This window comes from Ochotona curzoniae, unplaced genomic scaffold, assembly GCF_017591425.1.
Source record: "Ochotona curzoniae isolate NIBS_2020 unplaced genomic scaffold, NIBS_Ocur_1.0 contig_2688, whole genome shotgun sequence".
Lineage (NCBI taxonomy): Eukaryota > Metazoa > Chordata > Mammalia > Lagomorpha > Ochotonidae > Ochotona > Ochotona curzoniae.
The window spans coordinates 25,189,130-25,212,429 of NW_024465553.1; the positions used below are offsets into that span (position 1 = coordinate 25,189,130).

At 38.5% G+C, this 23,300-nt stretch overlaps 1 protein-coding gene across 2 annotated transcripts in view; it reads left to right on the top strand.

Moving 5' to 3' along the window:
- The window catches only part of KCNH5 (potassium voltage-gated channel subfamily H member 5), a 215,484-nt gene that overhangs the window by 58,257 nt on the left and 133,927 nt on the right, over nt 1–23,300 (top strand). For both annotated transcript variants that reach the window (XM_040975643.1, XM_040975644.1), the window contains exon 7: nt 13,756–14,182. In XM_040975643.1, the coding sequence (XP_040831577.1) occupies nt 13,756–14,182 (427 nt within the window). The remainder of the gene's footprint in view (nt 1–13,755; nt 14,183–23,300) is intronic.

Here is a 23,300-nt window from a genome sequence, read left to right on the forward strand (position 1 = left end):
TTTGAAAGGCAGATTTACAGGGAGAAGGAGAGACAGAGGGAAATATTTTCCATCTGCTGGTTCATTCCATGAATATCAGTGACGGCTGGAGTTGAGCTGATCTGAAGCCAGGAGCCAGGAGTCTCTTCCAGGGGTGTCCCACATGGGTGCAGGGGTCTGCTCTTCAGTTTTGCTAATTGCTTCTCTTTTTTTTTTTTTTTTCATCAGTACTATTCTCTGTTGCCTGCTAGTTTTGACGTTGAGTAAACTCCACCTTTGCTCTGCTCCTTCACGGTTGTGTTGGATTGTCTTAAACTTATTCCCTCTCTGTATGGGCTTTAGAATCAGGCATTGGTATCCATCAAATCACTTGCTAGGATTTCAATGAATCCTGTTTATATTACTAGATGAAGTTACTAAGAACTGATGTTTGATAATATTGAGCTTTCTTAGCCATGAAACCCCTCTAAATACATGAAATACCTCTCCACGTATTTAGCTGTTCCTTGATGTCTTGTTACAGTTCGCAGTTTCCTCATTGACAAGACTTAGATTTAAACTTCTCAGTCCTGTGCGTGCCACGGTGTCATTACGTTCTTAATCGCCGGTTCCACCTGGTCTCTTCCTTCTCTGTTGTAATCAATGAAAAAGAAATTTATTTATTATTTGAAAGACATAATTATACAAAGAGACGGACCCAGACAGGTCCTTCATCTGTTGATTTGCTTCTCAAATGGTATGATAACCATGGATGACTCAAGTCAAAACCAGCGGCTGTGTCACAGGGCCCAGTGGTGTGGGGCATCAGTCACTGCTTGCCTAGGCATAGGGTCAGGAGAGTGAAACAGCCACGCCTGAAACTGGCACTCATGTGGGATGCTACTTTTGCAAGTGGTGTCGTTACCAACTGCCTTCCAATGCCAGCTCCCTACGGTCACTTTTTAGTTTCAGCATATTTTGCTTTTGCTTTTTTTTTTTTTTCCAGTTTGATTTTTCTACAAAGACAGTCCTATCACTTGGAAACAAATACATTGTTATTTCTTCCTTACCTTTCTGTGTGATTTATTTCTTTTGTTTATCTTACTGCATTAGCTCCGTCTACCAGCGTGGATTTGAAAAGAAACAGTGAATTGGATGGTGCTTGCCTTGTCTCTGCTCTTGCTTGTTAAAGCGTCTCACTATTAGGCATGATGTTAGCTGTCGGTTCTTCACACAAATGTTATTTATCAGGTTAGGGTGCTTCCTTTTTATAGTTAGCTTGATTCCCAAAGAGTTTTTAAAATCAGATTTTATCAAGTGCTTTTAATTTATTTATTTCGTAATCATGTGATTTTTATATTTAACCTATTGATGTGCTGGGTTACATTAATTTATTTTCACCTGTTGAACTTGCCTTGCATATCTGATAAATTCACATGATCATGCCGTATAATTTTTTCACATTATTGGATGGAAATTGTTAATATTCATTGAGCCTTTTTTTTTTGCACCTGTATTCACGAGAAATGCTGTGTGTCTGCTGATTTATTGCAACATCTTTGTCTGGTGTTAGGATAGTCTTATAGTCCCTCTACTTAAGGCCCTCTGGAAAAAAAAAAAAATCATAGGCAGTAGGTACAACTTTCACCTTAAATGTTTGGTAGTCTTCACCTATGACCCCAGCTCAGCACGATGCTTCTTGTTTTGGAAAGTTATTAGTAAATTAATTAATCTAACAAATAGACTGTTGTCCAGACAGCTTCTTGTTGAGTGAGTTGTGCAGGCATGTCTTTCAAGGATTGGTCCCTTTCCAATCGATGAGCAGATTTGTTGACAGAGTTGATTATGATATTCCTTTAGCATCCTTTCAGTGTGCGTGGGTCTGTAATGGCATTTCCTGTTTTTATTGGCCTCCGTCTTCTTTCATTTTTTTTGCTAGTCTCTCTGGAGAACTATTGATTTTGTTGATTTTTTTTTTCAAAGGATTAACTTTTGATTCTGTTGATTTTTCTTTATTGACTTATGGTTTCAACTTCCATCAATTTCTGCTTTTTTACTTATTTTGTTATTTTCAACTTTGTATTTCTAATTTGCTAAGATAAAAGCTTATCAAACTATTGGTCTTAGCGCCCTTTGTTTTTTTAATATTTACATTTAAGAGTATAAATTTCAACTTATGAACTGCTTTCACCATATCCCATAACTTTTTATTTACATTTCTAATTTTTTTTTGGATAAAATATTTTAAATTTCTTTTGAGATTTCTGATTTGACTCATGTTACACAGAAATACATTGTTTAATCTCAAAATGCATTGAGATTTTCAAGATATTCTGCAATTGACTTCAAAAACAAGCTTTTAAAAGCTGAATCTTTTGACAATAATAGTGGTTATAGTAGCAATTAAGACTCGTTTCTCAGTTATGTGGTAATGCATGTTTTCTTTTATTTGTACACTTGTGGAAGGTGTGAGGGTGACTCAGTCGGCACTGTGAGAACATTAATTGTTTAACTAATTCAAATAAAGAATTCAAGTGAAACTGGACATTTAGGCAACTGACGATCAGGTGCTAGACTTGCTTCTTCGGGTAAATCTGTGCTTTTCCTAAGGCAAAGATCATGTTTGCATCTCCTCCTGCTGGTAGCACCCACCGTGATGTTGGATACACGAGTGCCATAATATAAACATTTCTATTGAAGCCAACGAGGCATCCGTGCTTACTAGGCTTCTGTTTCTTGGTAACGATGTAATAGGATAAAAGGGAAATCTGTGGCATAGCCTTCGCTGTATGCCAAACTTCTCCTTACTGATGATGGTGTATTATCCTTTGGTTCTCTTAGGAGTCCCTGCCTGCTAGTGTTCTTATGCTGTTGTGTAAAGAGCCTTCCGGTGTGTATATGTGCTTCTCATTCTTTCCACATGTAATCAGAAGTTACCTTAAAGAGCCTCCCAGAGGGCAGAGAACTGCAGACAGGCGAGTGCAAGGGACCACAGCCTTTGGGTGGAAGCTTTCTTCTCTTTTCACTTGAGAGAAAACCTGGATCGCTAGCGTGTTCCAGGGTGTGAAAGAAGGAGGGGTCAGACATGTGGAAAAGGTTTAAAAAATAGTGGAAAGTCAGCCTCAGCTATCAAACTGGAATATAGTGGCATGATTTATTCTTTGTGGAGGTTGGTGGCAGACACATGTTTAAGGATGGATATTCTTTTTATGCTAAAAATATTATTGATGTTTCAGAAACTTATTCTTTTGCAAGCATTTTTCACTAAGATATTACATCCTATCTACCTGGGGGAATTTGCCCTGAGCAGATTGGAAAAAGAACAGAGGCAATGAGGATATGGCAATGAGATTCCCTTTGATTTTGTTGTTTCTATGAAAAGCAAATTTTCTCTCTACTGACTTTCATTCATATGGAAGACTTCCTTTTGTTGAACGTTAGGGAATGATTTTAATATCGAGGCAAACAAAGTTGAGCTGCATTGCGATTGGCATGCTGTGATTACTTCCAAGTTTTCCTTTAACTATTTGCGTAGAGGTTACTGTATCATCTTCTGTGTGGTAGTGCCGCCATGACTGACACCGCTTCTTCTTTGGCTCCATCCTCCTGGGTGACCTTTTCCTGTCTTCCTTTCCTTGTTTTCCCTGACACATGCTAATGAACAGGAATATGATTATCTCTGTATTAGATTTCTTCGTCTTCAAGAAGTATTATTTAGCAGCAATTGTGGGTAAAGAATTAATAAAACCACTCTCCTCCCCTTATGCTGACCTGTAGTGAACTATTGTCTGTTTCTCCTGGAACTGATCAAAGCAGTAAATCTACTATGTTGAAATTATCTGTGAGGAATATTCAGTGAACTACAAAAAAGCTGACCAGGACACTGCTACTTCCTTGCTGGGATTCGGAAGCCTGTTTCTGGTAGTATCAGAAGTATTGGATTAGGGTGATCTGAGGCTATCAGTCTTGCTGTGGTATGACTTCTGTCAGTATCTTTTTGTTATACTCTTGGCAATCGCATTATTGCGTTAACATATTGAAAAGAACCACTTTCATAAGTGTTTTTTTTTTTTTTTGCGGGGGGGAGGTCATGACTGTTTACTGTCACTTTACAGATATTTTCCCATAGCTTCATGTCTTGCATTCTAGTTTAATATGGGTCGCTTACTCCTGTCTGTTTTTCTCTCTTCTCTCTACTGATTTATTTCTTTGGTACAATGGTAAATTTTATGTCTGAACTTGACAGTGCTGTGAAGTGCTCACTGTGAGGTGCATCTGTGAGGTGTGACTGGCATTTTAATCAGCATATTCTGGGAAGTAAATTTTCCTCCACTTTGTGGGTGTGCATCCTCTAATCTATGGGGGACCCGGATGGAACAATGTGTAGAGGAATTGAGATTCCTCTCCTTGTTTCTACATTGATAATTGATAGAGGACATTTCAACCCGTCTCCTCCTGCCCTTGGACTTGGAATTACTTCCCATATTTAGTTCTCAGGCTTTCAGACTTACCTGGACTAAACCATTGCCCTTTCTGGCTGTCTAGCTTGCAGATGGAAGGTTGTGGCACTTCTCAGCCTCTGTAATTGTGTGAACCAATTCTTCAGAACAAGCCAGCCCTTGATATCTCTGTGGGTACCTGCATCAGCCAGTGTTTCAATACTTTAGCTGACACAATTGGGAGGAGCTACATGCCAAGACTTGGTGTGCCTGTTTGTTTTGGCATCTGGTAGGGCCAAATAGAGGATGATGGGCAGGGCGGGGGGGTAGGGGTGAATCACATAATGAACCAGGAAGGAGAGAGACACAGGGAGCACACACTTCCTATACCCTCCATGTGATCTTCTTCAATGCCATCATAATTCTATGATGCTGAGATCACCACAGCAAGTTAATATTGTTCAATTACTTCACAAAGACTGCACCCTCACACACCACCCCAATGTGTCAATCATTAGCATTCATATTTAATGTCATACTTTGAGATTCAAACAGATGCATGAGTTTGGAGGGCCAATCCTGTTCAAGTGGGAGCAAATTGTTTCTGTCTACTGCCTTTCCCTGTCTGTAACCTCCCTGTGTTTGTTGTCTCTAGCTACTGCTGGTTCTGTGGAGAACTCCGAATGATACCCTTAACCTCTCTTAACTCTTCGTTATTTCTTCACTTACATGTTCCATCATGATCACTTCAGTATTTCTGTGTTTTAGCTTGCGTTACCTATTGCTCCATTCCTTCCTCATTTCATGGATGGATTATTCATCCTGTAAAACAATCATCTAAATCTACTTGAAAGAATAATTAGGGAAAGTCTTTTTGAAGAGGTGATCTTTAATTGGCAAAAGGAATTTGGGGTTAGGAAGATTTTTTAAAAATTTATTTATGTTGGAAAGGTAAATCCACAGAGAGGAGACAGAAAGAAAGATCTTTCATCTGCTGATTCGCTCCATAAATGAGTGCAATGACCAGTGTTGAGCAGATCCAAAGCCAGGAACCAGGAGCTTCTGGGTCTCCAGCGTGGGTGCCATGTCCCAAGGCTTTGTGCCATCCTTAGCTGTTTTCTCAGGCCACAAGCAGGGATCTGGAAGGGACGTGGGGTAGCTAGGGCAGGAACCGAAGTCCACCTGGGATGTTGGCACTTGTGGGGGAAGAATTAGCCAATGGAGCCATTGTGCTGGTCCCAGGAGGTTGTTTTTACACCAGTGCTTGGGAATTCTCCAGGTATTTTTGAATATGTAATTTTTGAAAGCAGGAAATAAATCCTCTATGAACAGAGTGCAGAGAACAGAGGTGCTGAAAAAAAACAGAAGTGATACTGCAGAGATGTGAAGGTTTGGGCTGTGTTTGGATTTTATTCTGAAGACTGTAAAAAAGTTATTGAACAAGGATTTGAAGAATCCTCCAACTTGGTGAACAAGTTTATATATATATATATATATATATGTAACACATATATTAACTGACATATATGTGTCAGTTAATATATGTGTTACATAAATAAACCTACACACGTATGTGTGTATGCATGTGTAAATCGAGTTGGAGGATTCTTTGGATATATATTGGATAGATATTGAAAATCTTCACACTTGAGACACTTCTTTGAAGGGTGTACTTTTGGACAGGCTTTATGTTCACTGTGAATTCAATGGTATCAAGTAGAAGTCATCTTTACAACAAGGCGCATGTAGGGTTAGTGCACTATGGTTTTTGCTAAAGACGAACGTCTCTCCTCTCTTTCTTCTTCTCTCTGAATGCCATAATCTCTCAATGTAAATATAAATGCAAACTTTATTAAAAATCTGATTTTCAGATACTCTGCTGAAGCATGTTACCTGCCATATGTAATAATTAAGATTATTTCTCCCCGGAACTCTTGGTAGCATGAATTGAAAAAGTGAGTTTTGAATAGGAAAGAGGCAATAGAATTTATGATCTGGGTTAAAGGTTCAGATAAAAAATGCAGTTTTCAGTTTCCTCTCTGTCTTTAAATTGGCCTCTACAAGAAGAAATGGACTATGTAGTCTTGGATGGAGAAAACCTGTTTCGAATAAGGATTCAGGGCGCATGAAACAGAGCTTTTTATTATTTGGTGATTTTTCTAGGGTTGCCTTATGTGGTGTTACTCATGAAGATTAAACACTTGCTAATTATTTGTCGTAAGTTCAGTACTGCAGGAGTCATCATAAATGATTATGAGAAATTTAAATATTGGGTAGTTAATTCTTTAATATTTTCATGATTTCAGTAAACAGTTGAGAGCCTCTTTTGTATCAGAGAGCATGCTCAGGATAAACAGATGGAAAACATGGTACGCATGTATATTTGCAGAGAGACAAGTGTCAGGAAGGCCGTGTGCATGGACCTGAGATTACATAATAAAATGACCTGATCTGGATTGGAAGGAGAAGGTTCCCTGAGGAAGTGATGACTAAGCTGAGATCTGAAGTCTGAATAGAAAAACTAGGCTAAGCACAGCAGTGTGGGAAAGGTTCAGAATATTCCATATATAAGGAATTGGCAATGCCTACTCCCTATGTTTTCAGGAGTGTGCCATTTTTAAAGATTGAAAGTTTGATGGGGAATGAGCAAAGAAGTGATCAAGGATAAGGCTGGAGTGAGAAGACTTATGCAAGTCTGTGTAAACCAAAACCAATTTTAGAAAAATGAGAAGCTACCATGTGATTTTAAACTGGAAGTAACTTTCAGGAAAAAGTCAATGTAAGAGGCAGAGAGATGGGGGTGGGGAGACAAAGAGCTCCCCCATATGCTGAGTTAGTCCCCAAATGTTTACAATGGACAGGTCTGGGCCAAAGCTAAGGCTAGTGGCTGTGATATAATCCTGGTCTTCTATCTGAGTGGCAGGTACCCAGTTAACTTGTGCCCTCACCGCTGCTTCCCTGCGAGCACAACGGGAAGCTGAAGTTAGAAGTAGGAGGGAGGTATCACTTCAGCATGGAATGCAGGCATCTTAACTAGTGCCTCCACTACTAGACCAAATGACCACCATCCCTTAATTGGTATTTGATAGGTGAAGATACAGTCACACCCACATACACAGTGGAGAGAGAGGGAGAGGCATGAGCTAGGTCCTGCTCACCTGTTCACTCACCAAATACCTGCACAGCTTTAGTTGGGAAGAGGCCAACAAGCAGAAACTGGAAACTATCTGAATCTCCCACGATGAAACTGTCAAGTATCTTGCCAATAGAATGCTGGACTATTTGCCTTTGTTTATACCTACAATTTTAGGATATGATTAAATAGCAGAATGATGGACTCGTGACTGTTGCTGAAGAACTGTATTATTGTAATAATATGCAGGAAATTAGTGGGGATGAAAGAGTGGGAAGGTGGAGGGGAAAACTCTGAGCCTATAGAACTGCTACCATGAAAAAAAAGTCTCTCACTTGGTTGGCAGGAACCATTTGAGGTCAGTTAGTTTGCAAGACAAAGAGTGGAGGAGTGCAAGTTCATTTGAAGTGTAGGCGTGGAGCTGGCACAATATAATTTATGCTACATCCTATTGGCTAAAACAAGTCATAGACTAGTCCAGACTCAATCGATTGTAAGTGGACCTTATCTTTTGATGAGGAATTGAGAACCTCGTTGTCAAGCGATATGGTACAGGGAGGAAAATCATCACATTTATTTAAAAAATATATTACAATATCCTATGTTGTAAATATCTGTTACCCCAGCTAAATTTAATTATGTCCGTGTACAAGAAAGTATTTTGTTCATTCCTTTCCTGTTTATGATACAACGAAAGGAATAAAATAGGAAGGAATATTGGCTGAACCAGCTACCTACTATCATAAATAATGATCAAATAAGAGAATCGATTTGTATTTTTCTGGATACCGCATTGCAAGATACTATTTTTGTGCCAGTAGCATCTTAGACATTTTAATATGTAAGTCCACAAAATAGCTTGAAGGGCTAACTGCACAAAGATGTCTCTTGGGCATTTTCCTTATGCTATTACAGCCTGAAGGGCTTGGCAAGTAAGGAAATTGGCCAGAAAGGTGAAAGGCTGATGACTGACAGTTCTGTATTAACCCTGCTGTGTTCTATTATGTATTTGAGATGTTTGATATTTTCTTCCACCAGTGGAACCCCAGGGATTTGTGTACTGAGAGCTCAGGTTAGGATAGAAGCAGAAAGCCACTAAAGTGCATAGAAGGGCACAGAGAATTGCAAAGTTTGGAGTAAAATGAAGCAGAAAATGAATGAACAAAAAGACTAGTGGAAAGCACAACATTAAGAAATTGTCGCAAAAAGGAAGGGATGCAGAAGAGGGCATTTTTGGGGAGTAGTCTCTGAAAGTATCCAATATTGTTATGTAAGTAAAATTAAAATTGCCTTTAGATCGGGAAATTGCCAGCCCAATCTAAAGGTAAGAGGACAGACATAAACAAGGAAAATCTATTATATTAGATATAATGCTGGACACAATACCCCTAATAAGTAGGATATAATTAATTTTCATCATGTACTAGGCTGAGATGTTAATCTAACAACTTAGCAATGCATGCTGAGTTACCTATAACTTTTTATCTCTAAATATGACACACAGAAAGAAAAATACATCATTTCTAGTTCTCATCAAGTCACCATGTTAGTAATTACTATGCATATTAGCAGGCAGGAACCTGCAGCAACGCCAACTTCCTCCTCCCCTTCATGGTTACTGTCTCCTCTATAAGGGAACCACTATCTTCTCTTCTGACTTTTTAGAGCAGTTCAGCTTGTTTTTGAACTTTGCATGGATCAACTTTCCATTCATAAACAGGATCGTGTAGTGGCTTATAAACTCTTATTTTTAAAAATCTAGTTTCTTAGGCTCAATGTGTGTTTTTCAAGATTCAGTCTTATTAAGGAGTATAAATTGTGGTGTGTTCATGTTTGCTTTGGATACTACTCTATTGAGTGAATATAGTCTAGTTTATATGCTCTGTGTATCCAGTATCCTGATAACTCCGGTGATAAGCAGTAGAATTGAATAAATGAGCATTTGGGTTTTTCGTTTTAGAGATTTGGGACACATATTTAAACCAAATTGTTTGCAGTTGAGTTTGGACGATAATGATCACATTGCATTCTCCCTTATCCAAAAGAAAATGCCGTTTTCCAAATGAAGAAAGCTTATTTGTTTATGCATTACTCATTTCGAATAACTGTTTCTAATTTGATTGGTAGGTTAACAGAACACTAAAACAAATTCAGAGATTAAAATTGGGGGTTGCTTTTGGGAGCAAAATGTAGTTTGGCTTGAATGGAGCAGCACTGCTGTGCAGAACTACAGTGGAAAATTACCCGGTATTGTTGACAGACAGTTTGGGGGTGTTGAAGACCTGTTCATGGAGAATTTGCTCAGCACCACTCTGTAGAAACCTAACATTATAGTCATTGTATTGGAGTGATTGGGGTAGGGACAGGAAGATGGCTCAGTCTTTGCTTATTGTGGGACACGCACATGGGCATAATCTGAAGGGCCAGTTGAGTAGTGCGTCCATTCCTTGAGACTTGCCTAACTTGTGATTCTACTAGTACAGCTCAAAGGCACAAGCAGAGTTGTAGAAAAAAAAAGTGACAGTGACAATTGTTGTGATAGAGATGTGGAGAACGTATTAGAGAGCATAAAATATGGACAATGAATTCCCACAGTGGGGAAGAAAGGGAAGCTATGATGATAGGCGCATGGAGGAGAGAGTGTGTTTTATGTAGATTTAAAAGTAATATTCTAGCCATCACTAGAGTGGAAGGGAAGAACCCTTCGAGCTGAAGGAGCAATTGTGAAGCGGGAAACCACAGGGACATTTAGGGCACTGTGAAGAGCTGACCATGACTGTAGAATGAAGCCATAGAGGAATTGGTGGGAGGGAATCTTGCCAAGTGGACAAACATTCGATGGGCTTTGTCATGATAGAGAATTGCAATTAATCCTAGAGGTAATGTATAAACATGAAAGATTAGACATCAGAGAAAGATGCAATTAGATAATGTGCATTAAAAAAAAATGTACTAGGCTAGGAGCCTAGATTCTGTGTCCTGTGCATTAGAGGCAGCAGGATGGTAAGGGATTTTCAAAAAGTCCATGAAAGACAAGTAATATTACAAAATTAACTGCAGGGATCTCGGACTTTTTTTTTTCTTTTTGCCACAAAAAAGAAAAAGCCTATCTTAATTCATTTTTTTTTCTGTGAAATTCTTGAACTCATGTAAACAGTGCAGCTAATGGAGTGACTGTGTGAGGAAACACAATCATGAAATCTTGATGCAGGCATTTCACGGGAACAAAGAAAAGGAGGAATTCTGAGATGAATGAAGCAGATGTGCTTTGAGCAGTTAGACACTGTGAGTGGTGAGATCTCAGTGCCCGTGTGCAGCAAAGGAATGGGACGGAGTGACTCATGAGATGACGATGTCCTTTACAAGATGGGAGATAAAGAACTGACCCAGGGGAAGTGGAGGATGCTGTTGCCCTCCGGAGACCTCAGTAACCACTGCAGTGCCCAGATGGAGGTGTGTGGCAGGAATATGGCTTATGGTTGGGAAGTCAGGTGAGCTACTTGGTTTGTGCCAAGAACTGGACCTATGTCTGATACCTGTGAAAATATCTCACCTTTTCATGACGCACATTTTCTGCCAACTTTTTGAAACAAGCATATGAGGACTTAATTTTTTAGAACAACATAAACTTATCTTTGAATTCCATTTTCCATGAACTGTCTGAAGTACCCTTGCATGTGGAATATGATTACAGCATGAATGTGTGGTTGCTCAAGCTGAAGGTGAAGGCAACGTGATGAGAATTCTCATCTATTATAGCAGTGTGAAGAAGGGCAGCCCTAGACAATGGATTTTGAGAGATGTCATTTGGGTTGTCACTGATCTGACATCCGCTGCCATGCCGAAGTTGTTGGATGGCTGTAAAAACTGTACTTTGAATAAATGTTGTCTAGAGCAGGTGTCTGTCAGTGTCGGTGTCCCCTTTCAGAGAGAAATATGTTTGCCAGAGATCATGAAATTTTGTCCTCTAATCCGGCGATCTAATTATTGTAGGCCCTGATTCACACTTTTAACAGGGAGCAAGATTGGGATTGTGTTAGTTTGAACGAGGTAAAGATTTTCTGCTTTGCCTTTCTTTTGTTTTTGGAGAAAATAATTCAGGTGGAAATAATTTTGCTGTGCTCTGTTTATGGAAATTTTTAAATTTATTTTTCCTTTTTTGAAAACCAGAGAGAGACAGAGGGGCGGGCCGGGGATGGGGGGAGAGTGAGATTCTCTCCCGAGAGCTTAAGTCAAAGCCCAGCATTTCAGCATGCTTGATAAACACTTGCCTTTTGTTTTTCTTCTTCATTGCTAACCAGTTCCTCCTCTGAGGCTTTCATGGTCTCTTTAATCCTACCTTATTGCAGGTCACTAAATTATAACCATTTGCTTTTCAAGTTTTTAAAATTTTACTCTTTTTACCTGCTTAGAATTCAACATCTTTTTTGTACAAGTTTTCAAGTGAGGTGAGAATTTATTTTAAGGTTGCATAGAAGCCATTGCAGCTGCGTTCTACAGTTGAGATGGAGGCCGATGTAAGAAGGTTGAAATTGAGGGATACAATTTGCAGGATAATTCTGCAACTACTTTTTGACTTACAAAGGATCTTTATTTTCTACTTCCTCTTTTTTCCTCTCCCTTTGAAAATTTTATTCTGAAAAGTGTTAAACATATTCTGTTACAGAGGATCTGGTATCACAATGTCAGAACTTGTTCACTTTAGCCATGTCAAAATTGAACTCTTGTGAATGTCAGACCTGTTCTGCTATACCAGCCCATGTCCATGAGGATGAGCACAATGTGCAGAGTAAAAGTTAGGTTGGATTCCTTTTCTTATTTCTGAGAAAAAGAAATAGCAGAAGCGAAGTTATGGATTCCATCTATTTTTGAGTTGATGATGACATGAAAGGCTTTCTGGATCATTATTCTGTTTTTGCTATTTGCTTATTTTGGGATTTACCTCAAGCTTGCATCTAAGGTGTCTACCTAGGTAAACTATTGAATGCGTCAAAAAGAAATGATGGGGCATTTGTTGACTCAAGAAAAGCCATGCTCTGCCTTCATTTAGATGATACTTGAACTGGTGTTTTAAGCTTCTCAACATAATATGAATTTTCTTATTGCTTGTCTGTTGCTAGAGGGGGATAGGATTTCGTGGGATATGTACTCTTTGTAAGTTCAATTATGTTCACCTTTCTGGAGCTCAGTAAATTTCGTGCTTATTGTGACAGTGGCAGGTGTAGGGATAAACTGTGATGTTTATAATTCTTCATATCTGCACCAAAGTATTTTCTGTTGTCAATATGATTATGCTTCCTATTTCCAAAGTTTTGATGTTTGTACCAATTTTAAAATAAGAAATAAATGCAAAACGTTTAAAGCAAAGAGAAAAATTTATAGACTGAAGAAGTAAAACGTTTGATTCTCTCACTCCTATTTCAGTGCTCTGTGTATATGTTTCGTTTGAATAATTTTCTCCTTTGCTTATTTAGCTTTTTCTTTGTGCCATGTAGGTGACTTTCTCAACAGACCATTACTTTAACAACACACAAATACCTCATTTCTGGAGAGAAAATAATCTTCATTTATCCACAAAAGCTTATCATTTTGTTCTTTTTCTCATGTAAAGTCAACTGTGTCATGGACATGCTCTTTTTTCTTTTTAATTTTTTTTTGTTTATGTAAGATGAACAAATTTCAGGTATTTCATATATTCAGGTTTAAGAGCATAATGGAACTTCCTACTTTATGGTTCTTCCCACTCAAACTCCCACTCTCCTACTCTCTTTTTAACTTTTCCTTTGAATTTTTAAAGTGATGTACTTTCAATCTATTTTATGATCTGCACTAAATACAGAACCAACATGAATTAAGTAGGTAAACCACTGCTTGTTGAGATAGAAATAAGGGCTATGAATGATTATAAAATTTGGAAATGTCCGTTTCACTCATATACATTATATTTGGTGTACTCTATATTACACATACAAGAGAAACGTATTTCACTAAGCTTAATGGCTTCCACTTGCATCCATTTTGTTGCAAAAGACAGAATTTCCCTGTGTTTTATGGCTGAGTAGTATTTTCTTAGTGTGGGGATACCACATTTTCTTAGCAGGTATACACTCTTAATATATAAATGAATTATCAGATTCATAAAAGGTGATCGTTGTCTTTGTCTCCCGAGCTTTTTCTCTTCTGAAAGTTCTGCTTCATTTCTTTCTTTCTTTTTTTTCCATTCAGGGGATCAGCAGCCTGTTCAGTTCTTTAAAAGTGGTGCGTCTCTTACGCCTGGGTCGTGTGGCTAGGAAACTGGACCATTACCTGGAGTATGGAGCAGCCGTCCTGGTACTCTTGGTGTGTGTGTTTGGACTGGTCGCCCACTGGCTGGCCTGCATATGGTATAGCATTGGAGATTACGAAGTCATCGATGAAGTCACCAACACCATCCAAATAGATAGTTGGCTCTACCAGCTGGCCCTGAGCATTGGGACTCCATATCGGTACAACACCAGCGCAGGAATATGGGAAGGAGGACCGAGCAAAGACTCATTGTATGTGTCCTCACTCTACTTTACCATGACAAGCCTTACCACCATAGGGTTTGGAAACATAGCTCCTACTACGGATGTGGAGAAGATGTTCTCGGTGGCAATGATGATGGTTGGCTGTAAGTATGTTTTTCTTTCTTAAAAAAAATTGTTGTTGGCAAATTTTTGGCTCCAGGCTCTGATAGGATTAATACGAGCTGTTTTGTCGTCACCTAGTGCTTAATCCATCTCATTTGCAATTGATTTAATTTTATTTGGCCTTAGTAAAAATGCAAACCATGGGTTTTACTCTTTAATGTGAGAAACGGTATGGATAGGGCGATCCAAAATCAGAATGGGAACTTGTGTATCAGAATTCTGTTATGCCTGGTTGAGCACTCCTGAAGAACCTCCAGATAGGCAGTGTCTGGCACATTCAACAGGATTTGTTGGCATTGCGTTAAATTAATTTCTCCAAAAAGCAGAAAATCATGTATGATATATGTAGTTTAGAAACATTTTTTTTAAAAGCAATTTATTTATTTTGAAAGACAGAGTTAGAGAGATAAACAAGGAAAGCTCTCTCGTGGAGTGTGAGATCTCCTGTCCACTGGTTCACTTCCCAGATGGCTACAATGACCAGCATTGGGTCAGGCTGAAGCCAGAACCCATTAGACTCATCTAACTCTGCTGTGCAAGTGGAAGGGGCTCAGACATTTAGACCCTCTGACTCTGTTTTTTTAACCATTAAGAGAGAGTTGGATTTGAAATGGAGCAGCTAGGACACGAGCCACTGCCAATGTGCTATCCCATAGTACCAGATCCTAGAAAATATTTTATTTTAATAGCTGAATTATTGAATTAAACTCCCGCATAGTAAGACCTTACAATTAGAGTGGCAATTCCAAATGTTTTCTGCCAGAGAGGCTTTCAGGAGGAAATAGTGCTTACACACAGAGATCCTGATGATTGCTTAATTTGTTTTCTCATGTACTTATATGCAAAGAATAGTAAGATATATTGCATAAATGGCTTACAAATTCTGGAAGGCAATATTTAGTAGCTATAGTAGTACTATGCTGTTTTAAATTTTTAAAAAATTATGTATTTGAGGACCAGAGAGAAAAAGATGAAGAAAGAGAGTGGAAGAAAGAAGGATGAATATATATATATACAAATATGTTGTATGTGTATATTATATATAATATATATATTATGTCTGTCTGTCTCTCTCTCTATATATATATTGAAATTGAAGATGTTCCCGATGATCAATCATAGTAAGGTTCTCTCATCCTTGGATTCATCCAGTTAGATATTTGCCAGAGTTTTGTGGATGTCCTCATGAACTTAATTCTTCTGTCTTTGTGAGTGTACCTGGATTGCTGCAACCCTATGTCTCTCAGTAGGCTTGTTAAAACAAGTCCTAGGAAACTCGTAGGTAGAAAGACCAATCATTTTTCTCCAATTGCTTTGTCTAGCTACCTTCCAAATCCGTCTCTGTTGGAATTTCCCACAGAGACTCAGCTGGCTTTGCAAAGCCTCACTGAATTTGGATTTCTTCTCTACCTCACGCATGGGTAATTGTACTTAGCAATTCTCAACATCTTTCTCCTTTCTTCATTTTCTGCAGTTTTTCCTCTTGATTTCAGTAAGAATATCTGGTTTTAAAGTTGATCTTTTTTCTTCCTTGAGTTTCTGCTACTTCAACACCTGAGCCATCATTTTTTATTTATATACAGATTTGTTTTCTTATAGTCAGGCCATTCCAGGTTGATGCCTGATATTTTCCTTCTTTATTTTGGGTTCTTGGTAAGTTTGACACATTTTTCCTTTGAATTAACCCCAGAAGATTTAAAAAATATCAGTCTAGACTCATGAAGTATTGTAGTAACTTGGTACAATTGCAAAACTATTTTACATGCGTATATGAAGTGTCAACCACATGTGATTATTGCCACTGGTTGTAATCTTAATGACATGCTTCACTCTTTAATAACAGCAAGGAAGACAAAAATAATTCACCATTATTATTAGGACCCACTATGAGCTCTCCACCTTAGCCAGGGATTTAGTGAGGGTGTGTGTGTGTGTGTGTGTGTGTGTGTGTTGGTGTTGTTGTTAGTGAGTGGGAGAGAGAAGGATGGAAGAAAAGAATATGGTAGAAAATAGAAACACTTGTGCTTTTAGCTGTGGATGATGTTAACGTCCATTTGTTCTGTTTGAGAGGTACCACCAAAAATACAGAACGATAAGCTGATGGAGTGGCTCACCATGACTAATTTATTGAGAAAGAAAAAAAAAAGTGCTTGCAATATCCCCTTTTCCTAGAGAAAGTCATCTAAAATTTGCAAACTTTCTAGCAAAACTTAGAAATTTCAATGGCAGCCATTCTAGTTCCTGGGTGCTTCATGAGCCCTCTTGTTTGTTTCATGGCCTTTCCTTTCTGGTTCTGTGATGTTTGCCAACCTAATGCTAAATTGTCTGCGAAGCCTGTCTAGGAAGTATGTCTCATAGTTCTCCCTTTTGCTATCATACCTATCTTCCAAGAAATGGTGACTGTGAACTCTTCCTCAGTCTCAGTCCCTGGATATACCCCTCCAGATAGATCTGGCCTATGTGAGCAGGATTTCAGCGTAACTCTTTTTGATGTCCTGGACAGCTACTCAGCCTAAGTCCTTGATTGTTGCATGTCCCCAGTGTGGAGAATGCTCCTGCTTAGATTCTTGAGCTCAAAGGGTTCTTTGGTCTGCAATGTACATACGTCTACTTTCTTATATTCTTTGCCTCAAAACCTCTTGTTATTTTTGGCAACCTGTATGCCTCATGTGACCCCTACTGCTCTGTAGCAGCTGTTACTTCCCCATCATAGTACTGTCCTCCCTGTTGTTTTGGAGCTGTCCACTCATGAATGGATCCAGCTACTTTGCTGACATTTATAGAATTCACTGTCATAGAGCTTTATGATAGGAAATGGAAAGTGCCATGTAATTTTTTTTCCAAGGTGTGGGCAATCTCTTTGCAAATTTGCTCAGTAAATACTTAATGATGCCTTATTAAGTATTTTCTAGTCCATTTTATTTACATAATTTTATTATTAAACCCCTAATAATATTCAATTTTCTGAGGATTAGCAGACTGATTAATTTTGCTGCTATTGGAAAGCACTTTTGTATACTGATGATTTGTTTTGATGGTTATAAAATGAATGAACACGAGTATGGAATTTTCCTAATATGATTATCTTCTTGTTTTAATATACTTTTATGAACCCTCTTCTGAAGATTCATCAAGAAAGCAATTATTTAGTTACTTCTTTATTACTAAAATATCACATAAATTGTTTCAGTAGAATACAGTCATATAAAGAACTCTACATTTGCATCTGTTATTACTTTTCAAAAGCTAAACATATAAAGCAAAAGAGCAAGTTACACATAACTGCTTTCCATAAATAATTTATGTACAACCATAACTGCTGTCTTTCCAAATATATTTGTTTTTGTATTCTACATAATACATCATTAACCATGTAGATATCAGATGTCAAAGGGCTACCAAGGTTGGATTTGGGGTATTCATTTTACTTACAGGAGTTGTTTGCTTTTTCCTGCTTTGCTTGTATATTGAAGCAGCCTAGATTATGTGGAATACGATGTTCAGAAATTGTCCTACTATGATGTCATGCAAACTGTGTTTTAAAAAGTAAGACAAGACAAAACTAGGAGCTATAAATATGAAAATTGCAGAGTTTTAGCTGGTAGACAGGAAACCCAGTCATAATGATGCTAATTTGCAATTTTCAAATAGGATGTAATTGATGGTAGCTTAAACAGTCTAAACAGATTCTGTAATTCACTGGTATGGTTTGTAATGCAGCCAGACAAATGGTTTTGCACATGTACAAAGATAGCAGTACCACCTGCCAGTAGGATATGTGTGATGGGAAATTTGAATTTCCTTGTGGGTGGTTAAGTAACACAAAGGAATGTTGAGTGACACACTGGCCATTCAACATCCAGTGGAGGAGACCAGGTTCACGTGTCATGTTCACAGGTTGATGAACTCTGTGGAATTTAGATAAAAGCCACTTGGTGATTATGTGCGTTCTCTTGACCCTTCTCAACAGGAAAAGGAAGTAAATTCAAATGGCAAGCACCCAAAGGTTTGAGGCCTATAGAACAAGTTGGGACAAAAGACCTGAGTGGCCTTAGACTCTTCAAATCTATTTATATTTTAGGGTTTTTTTTTTTAAAGTATGAAATGCAGAGGTTGAAATAAAGGGCTTTTAAAGCCCCTTTTAGAGCTAACATTCTATATTGCTGAGTCTATTAGTGTAGTGAAATCACTATGTGCAGAATGGGACTTGTTATTGAGGATGAAGTTTATGTGAAAAATAATTGGTGCCAGAATGGTTTCAGATTTCTCCTGTGTAGTACATTCCTTGTTTTAGAAAAAGCTAGATTTGTATTCAGTGAAAAGTGTTCAGGAAAGAATTGAGGGGGGAATTTTCTGGTAATATTTTGCAGAAAAGACCAAATGCTTTTGAAAGGTGTCATAGTTTAGATGTGGGTTGAGTGAATCCCCTAAATGTTCACGTATTGGAAGTTTGGTCCATAGTGGTGACAGGGTACCTTATGAGACCTTTATGAGATAGGCTTAGAGGGAAAGAATCACGTCATTGGGAATTCTGTCTTCCAAGAAAATAAGTTCATTCTCATAGGACCTTGGTCAGTTCTTATGAGATACTTGTTAACAACAACAACAGACAAACAAGGCATGCTGTCTCCCATCCTCTGGCTTCTTGCCTCACTATGTGATTTCTTTTACACGTGGTCTCACCGTTGTCATCCTGTCGGCCATGAACCTTCACTAGTGCCTAGCCCATGTTTCTGCATTGCTCATGAGCCTTCTGTACTATGAAAGAAGCTTTTCTTTATACATTTCCCAGCACAAATATTTCATAATAGCAAAAACAGACAAACCAAAATAGAAATGTTTTATTGCAGAGAAAGTAGTCAGCTGTAAAGACTAAGAAGCATGTGACTTGGGGTGAAGGGGTCTCTGCAGCAGGCCCACTGGGGACTCAGGAAGGCACTTGACCTAGATGGGCATCCAGGCAGGCTTCCCAATAGCTTCGTACCATTCCTAAGATTTCAAGAGGTTCTGAAAATCTTCCTATGTGACTGCAGGTGATATAGATATTTTGTTAAGCTATATGTTAATTTTATTTTTTGCCCTTGATCTTGTGGTACAGGTAAGAAGTAGAGGGTGAACATGCTGATTTTCATTTCTGCTTTTAGTTTTAGCCAGATGGAGAGAGCTTTAAGCCCAGTGTTTATTTTGGAAACTGGGTCAGTTCTTTGTGTCGGCTTTACCCTAGCTTGTACAAAATACTTGTACAAAATACTTTTTTCCCCCCTTTTCTTTTCTTTAATGAGCTGAGTATTCTATGAGAAAAAACATTTTTGTGGAACCCAAAGTTCTGGGTTATAGGTATTTTTAAAAGTGGTTCACTGGTTTCAGGTGTATAGTTTAGGAGCCAGGAAAAGACTGAGTGATGTGGTGTCCATCCCCCGCTTCTTGTTTCTCTTGCAGATTGTTTTTTGATTCCATACTTCTTTTTATGTCCAATCATGTTTTCACAAAGATTCTCAGGTTCTGGAAGGTTGAGTTTTCCCAGAAGACAATAGGATAGTTTCTAGATTGCCTGTTAAGAGGGTAATACACTTGGCACGGGTCTTTGCCCCTGAAACTCCCTTGTGTCCTTGTGTGTGTTGGAATCCTCTGATTCATTCAGTACTGCGCTGAGCATCATTCTAAGGATTGGGATTTGGGAGACAGTTGATACTGCTGGTCCTCCATGAACTTGTGATATGATAAGAGTGACAGACAAGAAGATCACCGAATCATTTCTCTCTCTCTTTCTCCTCTCACCATATCCTTTAATTCTATTCTCATCTCCATTTCCATTGCTACCTCCATCTTCAACCTCATCTCTCTTTATGCTGGCTGTGATTTCAGAACTAAGACTTTAAATAAGGAAATTGGACTTGTAGCTAGAGCTTATGTTTTTTTTCAGCGCAACATTTTATATTTAGGATAAACTTTGCTTTTTAGTTTATAGTTATGTTCATGAACATAAGTTGAATGAATGAATGAGAAAAGTCCCAGCTTAGTATCAGAGAGTCCAGAAAGTATTCTAGAAGGAAGTGACTCTTGAGCTCAGAAAACAAAACAGGGAAATCAGTGAGGCAGAGCTTTGCAGAACTTAGACTCTTTTAAATTAAAGCCAAAAAACAGATGTACAAATAAAGGGTCTCCAAAAAGCCTTTGGAAAATGAAAAAAAATATGCATACATTTTGAAATTTGTTGCATCAAAATAATCTCACCTTTTAAAAAATATGAAAACTGTTCATTTATTTGAGAGGAAGGGAAGGAGAAAGAGATACTCTTCCACCCATTGGCTAATTCATAATAGTCCACGTACTAGTAAATGTCACCAACAAGCAAGACTGGGCAAGGCCAGAGCCAGGAGCTGATAACCCAGTCTGTGTCTTCCACACTGACAGCAAGGACTCAAGTGCTTAAGTTGACACTTACTGTCTCCCATGCATTAGCAGCAAACTGCAACTAGAAGCCAAGCTGGACTCTGTCTTCTGATGTGGACTGTAGATATTCAAAGTGGTTTCTTAACTGCCAGGTTAAATGCCCACCCATCTTTTTTTTTTAATTTTTGAAATTTTATTAACTTCTTTTTACTGTGTTTTAAAATTAAATGTAAAATTTATCGTTATTTTCCATGATAGGGTTTGTAGGTATAGGGATTTCCTGCTCCACATCCTCTTCCTCTCACTCTGTTTTCCCCCATCTTGTCATGATAGTATAGTCTTCCAGCAACAGTCACAGATCCAACATTGTGCTATTTAAGTGTATCATGGCATCGTAGGTATAGACAATGGTAGACAATCTAGTATCCTGTCGTCAAGGTATATTTAACAGTTTCATTGTGAGTCTTCATTTTATTCCAGAGTACAGATGCATACTGCAATGTATCTTCACTTTCTGGTACACTGGCCTTCACTATACAGTTCATTTATGAAAAAAAATATATATTAACCTACATATCTGTTTTATATTTTGCATCAATGTTGCCTTACAGAAGAGGCAAATGTGACATTTGGCCTTTGGGGATTGTCTTATTCCACTGAGCTTAATGGCCTCAAGTTGGGAACATTTTGTTGCAAATAGTAAAATTTTAATTTTATTTGAGAGAGAAAACAAGAGAAAGACTTAGATTCAGAGATGTTTTCATACCCTGGTTCATTTCCTAAATGCCTACAACAGCCAGGGCTAGAACTCAGCTTAGTTGTCTCACGTGAGTTGTAGGGCTCCAAGTCCTTCAACCATCATCAGCTACCAGTTGCTCATTAGTGGGAAACTGGATTGGAAGTGGAGCCAGGGCTTGCATCTGGCAATCTATTACAGAATGTGGGCATCCAGGCTCGCTTCTTAACTACTGGGCCAAGTGCCTGCTGTAGCAAAACTCTTCTAAAACAGGAAAGAGGGAGCAAGTGTTACTACAGCAAATGACTAGGTTGTTTTTCCCACTGCCAGTCATTCATTTACTTCAAGATATCTGTTTGGGTTTCAGAGATGTGAGAACTCTCTTTGGGGCTCAAGATCCTCTGCTTCACACTGGCTAATATTTCTCTGTTTAAAAATGTCCTTGCCCTATTCTGCCATCTTGATTTTCTCTTTGGAGAAATTTCTAAGCCACTCCCTGATAACTGCTTTTTACTTATTTATTGAACATCTATAAAACTTGTGCTGACTGAGATGATGTCTTAAGGGTGCCAGGTGCTGGCTTTGAGCTATGTATGTCGGTGAGCAGATCATTTTGGAATTGGAACAATATCCAAGTTGATGTTCAGGAAATACTGAAAGCTTTAAAAATGTTCTTTGAAGCTGGTTTATAGTTACTCTTTTAGGCTCTAGTTCTTTAGCCACCTTTTTAGATCCTATCTTTAATGTTGAAATTATTTTTAGCAATCCTTAAATATCTCAGTCTGTGAAGGTCTATTTTTGGGAACTTATCTTATTTCAAATAAGTGTGAGGAAAGGACACCTACATGTATGCCTCCTGATTGGGTACTGGCAAAGGAGACTCCAGTATGGCAGCCATAGACCTTAGGATCTTTTCTGACAATTTGGCTTCTTATGAACTTGACAATCAGTTTCTTGAGAAAAGACAACAAAGGTCTTGTTTGTAGTGGCACCCTTAGATCCTCCCCTTATGAGAGGGATGTGTTTCATGATACAGTCCCATAGGCTCAGGGATTTATCCTGCTTCCTGCTACTGATTTCCTCTATATTATTACAACAGTATAGTCCTCCAAAAATAGTCATAAGTCCATCATTCTACTATTTAAGTATATCTTGACATTGTAGGTCAGAAGATCCAGCGTCCTATTGTCAGGACATATTTAAGAAGAGGATAGCTGTAAGCAGATTGTACTTCTCAACACTCCCTAGTCTCCTAAAAAGGAAGATTGGGGAAGACATGGGAGCAAATGTGCCTTGCAGGGCAAATAGTGGCTTTGATTCTGAGTCAGATGGAAAGAACTTTGAAGATTTGGGCCAAAAACGGTCATGATTTGTTCTATGTTAGGTAGAAAGATAAATTTTGCTGCTGTGTGGAAAACAGACTACAAGGGGTAGGGATGAAAGAGACCAGTTAGATTCATAATCCAGGTGAGAAATGGTGATGGTGCTGATAGTTAAAATTGCATAGACTCACTCCCAAAATGTCCAAAACATCCAGGGCTGAGGATGTGTGGTTCAGACTAACCAAAGCGGAAGGAAGGAAAGAGGCAACGAGTCAGGATTTATTTAGGTTGTTATTATCAGTAGCCATTTGTCAGGTGGACAGTTATAATAGTGGAGTGGTCTCGGGTACAGAGATTTGCCTTGTGGCTTCAGTGGTTTCTCTCTCTAATTATTTGCCCTTTCCCTCATGTTGTACTGTTCGCTGACTCTCTACTGATTCATTCATCTCAACTGATGTCATTCATATCTTTCAATTTTAGAAGTATAAAAATGTGTGAATAGAACACTCAACCTGAGTTTGTGTCTTCTCTACCTTAACAATTCCTGTGCTGATTCTCCCTTCTTTAAGCTTCCTGGGGCATGGGTCTTCTCCACCCTACCTCCCTTCTCTCACCAATTGAATATGTGCCTCTGGGGGCAAGCATGAT